Source organism: Mustelus asterias, chromosome 8, assembly GCF_964213995.1.
Source record: "Mustelus asterias chromosome 8, sMusAst1.hap1.1, whole genome shotgun sequence".
NCBI classification, from domain to species: domain Eukaryota; kingdom Metazoa; phylum Chordata; class Chondrichthyes; order Carcharhiniformes; family Triakidae; genus Mustelus; species Mustelus asterias.
The window spans coordinates 120,065,664-120,078,613 of NC_135808.1; the positions used below are offsets into that span (position 1 = coordinate 120,065,664).

At 47.4% G+C, this 12,950-nt stretch overlaps 1 protein-coding gene across 1 annotated transcript in view; it reads right to left on the bottom strand.

Moving 5' to 3' along the window:
* Positions 1 to 12,950, bottom strand: part of LOC144497487 (very-long-chain enoyl-CoA reductase-like) — a 78,999-nt gene that overhangs the window by 26,992 nt on the left and 39,057 nt on the right. The window contains exons 2-4 of the mRNA XM_078218827.1: positions 6,283 to 6,333; positions 5,732 to 5,783; positions 2,051 to 2,095 (exon numbers count right to left, since the gene is read on the bottom strand). Coding sequence (XP_078074953.1) covers positions 2,051 to 2,095; positions 5,732 to 5,783; positions 6,283 to 6,333 — 148 coding nt within the window. The remainder of the gene's footprint in view (positions 1 to 2,050; positions 2,096 to 5,731; positions 5,784 to 6,282; positions 6,334 to 12,950) is intronic.

Sequence of the window (12,950 nt, forward strand, 5' to 3'; positions counted from 1 at the left end):
GAGCTCAGCAGCCGGCTTCCTGACAAAAATAGGCTCCACCCACTCCCCCTGCTGGCAAGAATCACTTTTGGGATTTTGTTTTCTACATGCCATACGATAGTGCCTGGGAGCTCACCCAAAAAATGAGTGTGATTCTCTCCATTTTACATGTTCGTTCGGCACTTAGAGTCATTTTGGTAAGATCGCCCCCTCACTTCTTTTTCAATGGTTGGAATGGCCTAAATGACTGGTGCTTGAGGCCTGATCCCAGCTCCAATGAAGCCAGTTCAAAGATTGGTCTTTAAAATATCAAACACTTCACCTTATCATCATCACCCAAGTCCCCCCGCCCATGCCAGTCCCACCCTCACAGCTCCTGACGAGAGGCTGAGGGGTGTTACGAGGTCGCCGGGTCAGGAACTACAAGTCCCAGCCAGTCTTGGGAGTTTCCATGGATGCGCGGATTGGGAGAGGGTGGAACATGCACAGTCTCACGTTTTAGAGCTTTTTAGGTCAAAGACAAAGGACCAGTGAGCCTGTGTAAAGAAACAATTAGAAAATGCGCAAAAGAATAACTGGATCTTGTGGCCCAGGAGAGTGTGACCATTCCAGCGAGGAATCTCAGACAGGGAACAATCCTAAAAGAGGGAATCCAGATAGAACCCAAAACAGCTTTCTCCCTGCTGCAATCAGACTTTTAAATGGACCTACCTCGCATTAAGTTGATCTTTCTCTACACCCTAGCCATGACTGTAACACTACGTTCTGCACCCTCTCCTTTCCTTCTCTATGAACGGTATGCTTTGTCTGTATAACGCGCACAAAACAATACTTTTCACTATATACAAATACATGTGACAATAATTAATCAAATCAAATCAAATAAAAGCTAGGGAACCCAGGGAAGAGGGGACATGGAGAGGTCTGAGAGGGAACTGGAGAAGAAGCCAGCAGGAAGAAGAGACTAAAAGAAAAAATGCTGGAAAATCTCAGCAGGTCTGGTAGCATCACTCCATCCCGGAAACCAGCCTCCCATCCATTGATCTGTCTACGCTTCCCGCTGCCTCGGCAAAGCAGCCAGCATAAGTAAGGACCCCACACATCCCGGACATTCTCTCTTCCACCTTCTTCCATCAGGAAAAAGAATACAAAAGTCTGAGGTCACGTACCAACCGACTCAAGAACAGCTTCTTCCCTGCTGCTGTCAGACTTTTGAATGGACCTACCTTGCATTAAGTTGATCTTTCTCTACACCCTAGCTATGGCTGTAACACTACATTCTGCACTCTCTCCTTTCTTCTCTATGAACAGTATGCTTTGTCTGTATAGCGCGCAAGAAACAATACTTTTCACTGTGACAATAATAAATCAAATCAAATCTGTAAGGAGAGAAAAGAGCTGATGTTTCGAGTCCAGATTATCCTTTATCGAAGCTGTTTGACAAAGGGTCGCCTGGACTCGAAACGTCAGCTGTTCTCTCTCCTTACAGATGCTGCCAGGCCTGCTGAGATTTTCCAGCATTTTCTCTTTTGGTTTCAGATTCCAGCATCCGCAGTAATTTGCTTTTATATTAGGAAGAAGGGACTATCCGTGGGAACCTCTGGGGGGAGGAGCAAGGAAAGAAGCTCCGAGCGGTAACAATACTGCTCCAGGTAATGGAGAATTCCTTGGGAGAATCCCTGAGACGGCAGAAGGTTGGTGACTTTGTGCTGCAAGTCACTGGGGCAAAGGGCACCTTTCGGAGCAGTGGTGTTCTGCTCAGTGGAGGCTGAAGGGCTGAAGCGGTGTGTGTGAGTCGGGGCTGGCATGCAGTCAGGAATCCTGGGCAACAGAGTCTCAGGAGACAAGACTGAAACCCTGCCAGGTCGGCAATCATTGAGGAATCCGGGAAAGCGTGATGTCTGGAAGGAATTCCAAGGCTAGATCTTGGAAAGGGAAGAGTGATTCCTCATAAAAGTTAGTTCCTCATATGTTAAGTGACTAATTCTAAACTAACATCGTAAAAGCTGGATAATTTAAAGTACAATCAATAAATGCAATTGAAGTTTGTACATAGCAATAAGGTACTTACTGGGATCTAATCTGATGGACTGCCTTGCTGGATACCACTGAGGGTCTGAAAAGGAAATGCAGAAATAGGATTGATCCGTTAGTGTGAAGATGTCGTGAGTTTGGGAATGGATTGATTCGAGATCAAGGAGTCCAGGTTTCCCACTGGGACACGATTCATATCAGGAGCAGGATCAGTCAGACCACTGTCCGCCCAAACTCACTTCTACCGAATGGCCACGTCTTCCCGGGTCGGCAACATTCACATAATCCGGTTAAACACTGAAAGAGGCTGCCATTTGACTATTCAAGAAACGAGGAGCATCAGGCCCTGGCAGTGCCCTGAGTGAACTCTTGGAGCCCGTTTTATACTGTCCCCCTTGCCCGTTTTATACCATTCCCCTTGCCCGTTTTATACCATTCCCCTTGCCCTTTTTATACCATTCCCCTTGCCCGTTTTATACCATTCCCCTTGCCCTTTTTATACCATTCCCCTTGCCCGTTTTATACCATTCCCCTTGCCCTTTTTATACCATTCCCCTTGCCCGTTTTATACCATTCCCCTGTCCTGTTTTATACCATTCCCCTTGCCTGTTTTATACCGTCCCTTGCCTGTTTTCTCCCACCCCCGTTACCAACACCTTATAAATGTTTCCCTTTCAAGCACTGATCCAATTCCTTTTTCAAAGTTAGCATTGAAGCTGCTTCCAGACAGGACATTCCGGATTATAACAACTCACTGTGTAACAACTATTCTCCTCATCTCCCTCCGGGAGATCTTGACAATTATCTTAAATTTATGTCTTTTGGTGGTCACTGACCCTCCATCAAATGGAAACATTTTCTCCCCATTTTCTCTCAAAACTTCTCACAATTCCAAACATTTCTACTAAACCTCCCCTGAACTATGTTTGCTCGAAAGACAACAATTCTTTCTGCACTAATCTCCCCATGTAGCCAAGTCTCTCATCCCTGGTCACATTCTCGTAAATATCCTCCCCACCTTCTCCAATGTTGTGACATTCTTCCCAAAGAGCGCTTCCTGAAATGGTCCACAACACTCCACGTGAGACCAATCCATAGAAACCATAGAACCATAGAAACCGTACAGTGCAGAAAGAGGCCATTCGGCCCATCGAGTCTGCACCGACAACAATCCCACCCAGGCCCTATCCCTGTATCCCTACATGTTTACCTGCTAATCCCTCTAATCCTCATATTTACCCATCCAATGGGTTATAAAGATTTTCCACAATTCCTTTGCTTTTATACTCTGTACTTCTGCTTTTCAAGCCCAGGGTCCAATATGCGATTTTGAAACAGTTATTTCAGTTTGCCCTTCTGCCCTCCAAGATCTGCGTCCATAAACCTCCCACCTCAGGTCCCACTGTTCCCCCATTCCTTTAAAATGATCGTATTTACTTCCGGTGGCCTCACTTCATTCTTCTTTCAAAAGTGCATCACTTCACAGTCCTCTGCATTAAATTTCATTTACCATATCCACAGCCTCTGTCCTCCTGATGTCTGTATTATCCTACATAAGTGCTTAAGAAATAGGATCAAGGGTGGCACAATTGTTAGCACTGCTGCCTCACAGCGCCAGAGACCTGGGTTCGATTCCCGACTTGGGTCACTGTCTGTGTGGAGTTTGCACGTTCTTGCTGTGTCTGCATGGATTTCCTCTGGATGCTCCAGTTTCCTCCCACACTCCAAAAATGTGCGGGTTAGGTTGATTGGCCATACTAAATTGCCCCTTAGTGTCAAGCAGGGTAAATATGTGGGGTTACAGGAACAGGGTCTGGGTGGGATTGTTGTTGGTGTGGATCAATGGGCCGAATGGCCCCCTTCTGCACTGTAGGGATTCTATGATTAGACCATACGACCCATCCAGCCTGCTCCACTATTCAATACAATCCTGAGCCTTGACTCTACTTTCCTGCTCGCTCTCCCTATCCCTGAATTACCTGAGAGACCAAAAGTCTCTCTATCCCAACCTTAATGGGGTGGCACGGTGGCGCAGTGGTTAGCACTGCTGCCTCACAGCACCAGGGACCTGAGTTCGATTCCCGGCTTGGGTCACTGTCTGTTGCGGAGTCTGCATGTTCTCCCCACGTCTGCGTGGGTTTCCTCCGGGTGCTCCGGTTTCCTCCCACAGTCCGAAAGACGTGCTGGTTAGGTGCACTGGCCATGCTAAATTCTCCCTCGAACAGGCGCCGGAAAGTGGCGACTAGTGGATTTTCAGAGTAACTTCATTGCAGTGTTAATGTAAACCTACTTGTGACCAATAAATAAACTTTAAACTTTAAAACCTTATGAGAAAATTCCACCCTCAAAGTCTGTCTTTTTCACAAGGGATTTCAGCTCTTCTCTTCTGAGGATCTAGGGTGGGATTTTCCCGTCCCGCCCACCATGGGAATCGTAGCGGGCGGGGGCGGATCATGCATGGTATGGTCCGACCCCGTTAATGTCAACCTACTTGTGACACTAATAAATAAACTTTGAACTTTAAATGGATTGAACGATGGAGGATCCACTACACCACTAGGGCAGAGAATTCCGAAGATTCACAACCCTTTGAGCGAAATCATTTCTCCTCATCTCAGGCCACGTGATTGGCCCCTTGTCCTGTGCCCCCTGTGTTTTAGATTCCTCGGCCAATAGAAACAATCCCTCAGAGGCCACAGGAGTGGGAAGTGGTCCTGAATTGGCCACTCATGTGGCTCTGTGAGTGGGCCGCGCTGCCAAGATTCCCACCACTGGCAATATGCCAGGACGGCAGGAAGGTATTGGGATCCCCTCAGGCCTTTCACCAGCTTGCTGCCATCCTCCTGTCTCCCAGCCCGCCCGCCCGCCAATGGGCTGGGAAAATCCTGCCCTGTACCTTTAGTCAATACGGGAGCTCTGACTGCGAATCTCTTTCTTTTCTCCCTAATAAGAATGTTTTTTTAAAGTGTATTTATTAGTGTCACAAGTAGGCCTACATGAACACCGCAAAGGAGTTACTGTGAAAAGCTCCTAGTCACCACACTCCGGCATCTGTTCGGGTACACTGATGGAGAATTTAGCACAGCCATGGACCTAACCAGCACTTCTTTTGGAGGAAACCGGAGCACCTGGAGGAAACCACGCAGACATGGGGAAAACCCGTAGACTCTGCATAGACAGTGACCCAAGCTGGGAATCGAGTCCGGGTCCCTGGTGCTGTGAGGCAGCAGTGCTAACCACTGTGCCACCCATACATACCAGCTCTGTGCCCAATCTACCTCCTATCTGAAGCTCAGACATTGCTCCTTTACTGTTTTACCCTCTGTTTGTTTCTCCGCTTTCCAGCTATCAGGTTTCCCTGCTCTCATCCTCCTGATAACCATTGTTAAATTTATCCCCAAGGGCAGCTGCTGGAGGGAGGAATAAATAGACCAGATCCAAGAATTGTCACCCGTCCAAGAGGATTTGTCCGTAACGATTTACAACCTCCACAACGATTTTTTGCTTTGCAAAAACTGCCTCAATTCCAAGTAGCGAGGGGAAAGAAAGAACTGGGCTAAAAATAACAACACAGCAGTAAATTAAACTGAGTTTCAACAGGAAGAACTGGGAAGAAAATAAAGCAAGGGATAAGGCAAAGACAAAAATAGGCAAATCAATTCAAATATACAACAAGTGTTGGGATTTGTGGAAAGTCTCCTCCGGTGCTTTGACTTACATGACTTATGGAACATGGATTTTATCTCGCCCACTGTGGCATTTGGCTCCACCTAAATAAGATGCAAACAAAATGCAGTTAGCAGCTCCACATATTGCAAACCTGAAGGAGAAAGGGATTGGGGCGACTGTAGTGCAGATTTCAGGGGAAAGAGCCTGAACTGTACCAAAGGGGCGTCGTCACTCATTCACGTGACTCTCTGATGTTGAGGGGCGCAACAGCAGCTAAAATACATTCCCCTGCTCCTGCAACAAAGTCAGGGTTTTGCGACAGCATCTAATCCTGGCTTCATTCTTTGTGACATAGTTTGACGCGCGTCAACTGAGTCACTTCAAAAGCGTCCTTCAAATCAATTTATCGCCTTATATTGAGTAAAAATAAACGGAGACCTCAAATACCTTCGTACTCGAGCGAGTGCCTCCATCTATCAAAGGGCAAATGGGTCAAATGAGAAGCTGCGCAAAAATATCTACGTCTTGCAAAATCGACTGCGCAATGGCTACAACTACACGCGGAGGATTTATTTTTTAAAGTAATGTTTCGTATCTCACCTTGTCGAGGAAGCAGAGTTGCTCCTTGGTCTTGGCATCGAGGATTTCCACCTCAAAGAAAACAAAGGATTTTACTTTTTTAGTTGTGGCTGAGGACTCCCTGGCTTGCTGCGTGATGGCAGCAGTGACTGCTTTCTTCTTTAAGCTCGGTGCAGTGAACACAGCGGTTAAGTCTATCGTCTGCATTGGTGCCATTGCTTTTCAGCAGGCACACGAGCAAAGGTTGCACAAAGAATTCAGCAGGACAAATTTGAAGGAAGTGGCCAACACGCATGCCCCTGGCATTTCCAGTCAGCGACAAGTGCGAAAAGGCATCATGACAGGAGCATGATAGAGCAACCCAACTGATGGGAATGGCCTTGTAACTTAACACCCCAGAAAGAGTACTCCATCACACTCGCTTATAATTGAGCAGCTCCCTATCTCTTAATCCAGCTGCTTCACCGCCTGCAAACTCACCCTTCAAACTAATGGCTCGTAATAGTCGCAGAAAACTAGATCCCCCAAAAATATGTCGCATGACAACCACTGAATGTAAAACCTTCCGTTACAAGTACCACAATCTGAGAGCGAAGCATTGTAACAAGACCGGCATTACAATCATTTCAAAATATCTCGCATTGCGGGTGAGTTGTGGCTGGATGAATATCACACATACATATCAACACGTTTTTCTATGCATTACATAAACAAACTGATACTTTACATGAGGTCCGTTAACTGCCCCTTTCCCAGGACACCCATCAACTAGTGTTACGACCCCAGATCAGACTCCCGAATTTTGAGACCACCAAATTTCATTCCGATCTAGTCAGGGACCAGTCATTTTTTTTTGTTAAAAGTAGATGAAATTTTAAATCCCAATAATTCACTAAGAGAATAAGGCTTCCATTTGTTTAACCGAAAAGAAGAAATTTGATGCATTTTGGTAGATTGAACCAGGGCAGGACTTACTCAGTTAAGGGTAGGGCTTTTGGGGAGAGAGTGATAGAACAAAGAGATCCAGGGGTACAGGTTCATAGCTCCTTGAAAGTGGAATCACAGGTGGACAGGGTGGTGAAGAAGGCATTCGACATGCTTGGGTTCATTGGTCAGAACATTGAATACATGAGTTGGAACGTCTTGTTGAAGTTGTACAAGACATTGGTAAGGCCACATTTGGAATACTGTGTACAGTTCTGGTCACCCTACTATAGAAAGGATATTATTAAACTAGAAAGAGTGCAGGAGAGATTTACTAGGATGCTACCAGGACTTGATGGTTTGAGTTATGAGGTGAGGCTGGATAGACTGGGACTTTTTTCTCTGGAGTGTAGGATGCTGAGGGCTGATCTTATAGAGGTCTATAAAATAATGAGGGGCACAGATCAGCTAAATAGTCAATATCTTTTCCCAAAGATAGGAGAGCCTAAAACTAGAGGGCATAGGTTTATGGTGAGAGGGGAGAGATACAAAAGGATCCAGAGGGGCAGTTTTTTCAGACAGAGGGTGGTGAGTGTCTGGAACAAGCTGCCAAAGGTAGTAGTAGAGGTGGGTATAATTTTGTCTTTTAAAAAGCGTTTAGACAGTTACATGGGGCAAGATCGGGATAGAGGGATGTGGGCCAAATGCGGGCAATTGGGACTAGCTTCGGGGTTTAACAAAAAAAGGGTGGCTTGGACAAGTTGGGCTGAAGGGCCTGTTTCCATGCTGTAAACCTCTATGACTCTATGATACAAAAGTCAGCAAAGTAAACAATCCACACAATCTATCTCACTCTAATTAACATGAGGTGACCTTGAATTAATAGACAAACTGGTCGGACATGCTGCAAACTACACGTTAAATGGCAGACACAAAGAAGACAAATTCCACTAATTTCCTCAGTTACACACTAGAACATCACTGAGTCATAAAAATTCTTCAGAGAAGATTTTGCAGCCACATCTGCCGCTAGCGCAAATGGCAACACAGGTGCAACATCAGACGAGAGTGAGGAAACGCTATTAGAACGTAGAACTTTACAGCACAGGAACAGGCCCATCGGTCCATGATGTTGTGCCAAACATGACACCAAATTAAACTAATCCCTTCTGCATGCCCTTAGACAATATCCCTATATTCCATGCATGTTCATGTGCTTTTCTAGGAGCCCCTTAAGCAGCCCTATCATAAAATCATAGAATCCCTTCAGTGCAGAAGGAGGCCATTCGGCCCATCAAGTCTGCACCGACCACAATCCCACCCAGGCTCTATTACCATAACCTTGCATATTTACCCTGCCAATCTCCTGACACCAGGATCAATTTAGCATGGCCAATCCACCTAACCCACACATCTATTGTATCTGCCTGAACCACCACCCCTGGTAGGGCGTTCCAGACACCTACCACTCTGTAAAAAACTTGCCCTCACATCTCCTTTGAACTTTCCCCCTCTCATCTTAAGTGCATGCCCCCTGGTATTAGAGCTTCAGGTAGATTATAGTGCTGCCTTAGACAACTAGGAAAAACTTGCATTTATACAGCACCTTTAACATAATTAAAATGTTCCAAGGCTCTTTATGGCAGCATTATACAACAACATTTGATACCAGGCTGCTTAAGACGATTGGTCGCCAGTGAGATCTCGTTTCCTGGATTTCCCCGCCCGCCCCCACCACCCCCCCCCCCCCTCCCCTCCGCTGGTGACATAATGAGTTCCCCACCCACAAAGGGTGAGACATCCCATGGCCAGAGAACAACTGGGAGGTGAGCAGTCACTGGGCAGACTGAGTTGGTGCTGCTGAAGAGTGAAATCAGAGACGAGGGGCGGGATTCTCCGGCCGCGCTCACCCTGACACCGGAAATTCACGCCCGAGGTCAACGGACCTTGGCTTGGTCCGCCCCCGCCCGCTCCGATTCCCGTGGTGGGCGGGACGGGAAAATTCCACCCAGATCCTCAAAAGAGCGGAGCTGAAATCCCTTGTGACAAAAACAGATTTTGGGGATGGAATTTTTCCATAAAGTTTGAAGCTTATTTATTGGTCACAAGTCGGCTTACATTAACACTGCAATGAAGTTACTGTGAAAATCCCCTAGTCGCCACTTTCTGGCACCCGTTCAGGTGCGCTGAGGGAGAATTTAGCATGGCCAATGCATGTAACCAGCACATCTTTGGATTGTGGGAGGAAACCCACGCAGACACGGGACGAATGTGCACACTCCGCACAGTGACCTGAGGCTGGAATTGAACCCGGGTTCTTGGTGCTGTGAGGCAGCAGTGCTAACCACTGTGCCACATTTGTCAGAGAGTCAGGCGCTGACTGAAAACCCGTGTGTATTTCTCCAGATGTCCAGCCGAGTTTTCAGACCAGATCTTCGGAAACAGCAAAACAATTTGGGGGTGTGGTTTATGCCATCACTGTGGTGGGGCGTGGCCTGATAGAGCCAACAAGGCCGATTCCACAGAGATAAGGGCACCCCTATCTGAACATAAAAATAAACTCCCCACAACACCCACCACCGCCACCCCACCACCGTCACAAAGAATGCCACCCCCCCCCCCCCTCAAGCATTGGGGGCTCATTCCACCCCATACACCGCGGCACAAGCATTGTTGGGCTCTCTCCCCACCCCTGCAAAAGCAACGGGTTTCCCCCCCCCCCCCGTAACTCCCCAGCAAAAATAATGGGAACCCCCCCCAACCCAATGCCAGGTGGGCAGTGCGAGGGAACTACCTGAGTGTGTCCCTCTCCCCCGAAGACTATACTTACCTTTGTGTCCCTGGGCGGAATCCTCTCAACTGAACGATACCTGTTCTATACCTCAGTTTCAGAGATTGGGGCACCATCTTTAAAGAGCTCCCAGATCCGAACTAAAAATAAACTCTCCAAACCCCATCTTCCCTGTTATGGGGGATGCCACCCCCCACCCCCCCACAAGCATTGGGGGCTCACCACACCCCCTTCCACCACAGCACCAGCATTGGTGGGCTCCACCCCTATTCCCGCCAGGGATGGACCCTCTAGGGAGCCTGCAATGGGGCTTTCCATAGGGTCCACCCTTGGCAGTGCTGCTGGCACATTTTGGCATTGCCAGGCACTGCTATGGGGCAGGGCCAACCAGCGCTAGGTGGGCAGGACCAACCAGCACCAAATGGGCAGTGCCAACCTGTGCCAGGTGGGCAGTGCCAACCAGCACCAAGTGGGTAGTGTCAACATGTGCCGGGTGGGCAGTGGCAACTCAGGCCAGATGGTTTGTCCCTCTCCTCCAGGAGCTATACTTACCTCTGTGCCTCTGGGGTATCCCCTTGACTGATTCAAGCCTTAATATACCTGTCCTAAACCACGTTGATGTGACATCATGCCGAAGAGGTTTGAATACTAAGTGAGGGGTGGCCGTGTGTTAATGATCCCAACCACCGATGCACGGTGGCAGCAGTGTGTACCTTCTACAAAATGCATTGCAGGAATTTACCAAGGCTCCTCTGACAGCAAGTTCCAAAATCCATGACCTTTACCACCTAGAAGGACAAGGGCAGCAGAAACATGGGAACACCACCAACAGGACATTCCCCTCCAAGCCACTCACCATCCTGACCTGGAAATATATCACCATTCCTTCACGATTGATTTGATTTGATTTATTATTGTCACATGTATTAACTACAGTGAAAAGTATTAGAACATAGAACATAGAAAAATACAGCACAAACAGGCCCTTCGGCCCACAAGCTGCGCTGGTCATGTCCCTACCTACCTAGGCTTATATACAGGCTTACCTATAACCCTCAATCCTATTAAGTTCCATTGTTCCTTGCGCGCTATACAGACAAAACATACCGTTCATAGAGAAGAAAAGGACAGAGTGCAGAATGTAATGTTACAGTCATAGCTAGGGTGCAGAGAAAGATCAACTTAATGCAAGGTAAGCCCATTCAAATGTCTGACAGCAGCAGGGAAGAAATTGAGTCGGTTGGTACGTGACCTCAAACTTTTGCATATTTTTCCCGAGGGAAGAAGATGGGAGAATGTCCGGGGTGCATGGGGTCCTTAATTATGCTGGCTGCTTTTCTGAGGCAGCGGGAAGTGTAGACAGAGTCAACGCATGGGAGGCTGGTTTGCGTGATGGATTGGGCTACATTCACGACCTTTTGTAGTTCCTTGTGGTCTTGGGCAGAGCAGGAGCCATACCAAGCTGTGATACAACCAGAAAGAATGCTTTCTGTGGCGCATCTGTAAAAGTTGGTGAGAGTCGTAGCTGACATGCCAAATTTCCTTAGTCTCCTGAGAAAGTAGAGGCGTTGGTGAGCTTTCTTAACTATAGTCTCGGCATGGGGGGGACCAGGGTTGCAACTTTTAGGGGACCCCACGCACCCCAGACATTCTCTCTTCCACCTTCTTCATTGCTGGGTTAAAATCCTGGAATTCCCTTCCTAACAGCACTATGGGTGTTCCTACACTACAGGACTGCAGCAGTTCAAGAAGACAGCTCGCCACCGCCTTCTGCCTTCTGAAGGGCAATGAGTGATGGGCAATAAATGCTGCCCTAGCCAGCGACACCCACATCTCGTGAACAAATTATTTTTTATCAAGATGGGCTGTTCCCTTTAGACGAGATTGAGAGGAGACTTGCTAGAGGTGTTCTAAATGATGGCGGGTCTAGAGAGGATAGATAGGAATTGTTCCCATTGTAAACGTGGCCCAGAATCAAAGGATACAGAGGACTGGAGAACAGCCAATGTTGTTCCTCTGTTTAAGAAAGGAAGCAGGGATAATCCAGGAAATTATGGGCCCGTGATCCTGATGTCAGTAGTGGGGAAGCTTTTGGAGAAAATACTGACGTTCAAGATATATGCACATTTGGAAGGAAATTGACTAGTTAGTGACAGCAGAATGGTTTTATACGGGGAAGGTCATGTCTCACCAATTTGATTGGGTTTTTTAAAGAGGTGACAAAGATAATCGATAGGGAAGGGCTGTGGATGTAGTTTATATGGACTTTAGTAAGGCGTTTGACAAGGTCTCACGTGGCAGACCGGTACATAAACTAAAATCACATGGGATTCGGGATGGGCTGGTTAGATGGATACAGAACTGGCTGGGTTATAGAACAGTAAGAAGTCTCACAACACCAGGTTAAAGTCCAACAGGTTTGTTTGGTGGCACAAGCTTTCGGAGCTTTCATCAAATGAGTGGCAGTTGTGTTCACAAACAGGGCATAAATAGACACAAACTCAATTTACAAGATAATGGTTGGAATGCGAGTCTTTACAGGTAATCAAGTCTTAAAGGTACAGACAATGTGAATGGAGAGAGGGTTAAGCACAGGTTAAAGAGATGTGTATTGTCTCCAGCCAGGGCAGTTAGTGAGATTTTGCAAGCCCAGGCAAGTCGTGGGGGTTACAGATAGTGTGACATGAACCCAAGATCTCGGTTGAGGCCGTCCTCATGTGTGCAGAACTTGGCTATCAGTTTCTGCTCAGCGATTCTGCATTGTTGTGTAGGCCGCCTTGGAGAACGCTTACCCGAAGATCAGAGACTGAATGCCCGTGACTGCTGAAGTGTTCCCCAACAGGAAGGGAACACTCCTGCCTGGTGATTGTCGAGAGGTGTCCATTCATTCATTGTCGTAGTGTCTGCATGGTCTCCCCAATGTACCATGCCTCGGGACATCCTTTCCTGCAGCGTATCAGGTAGACAACGTTGG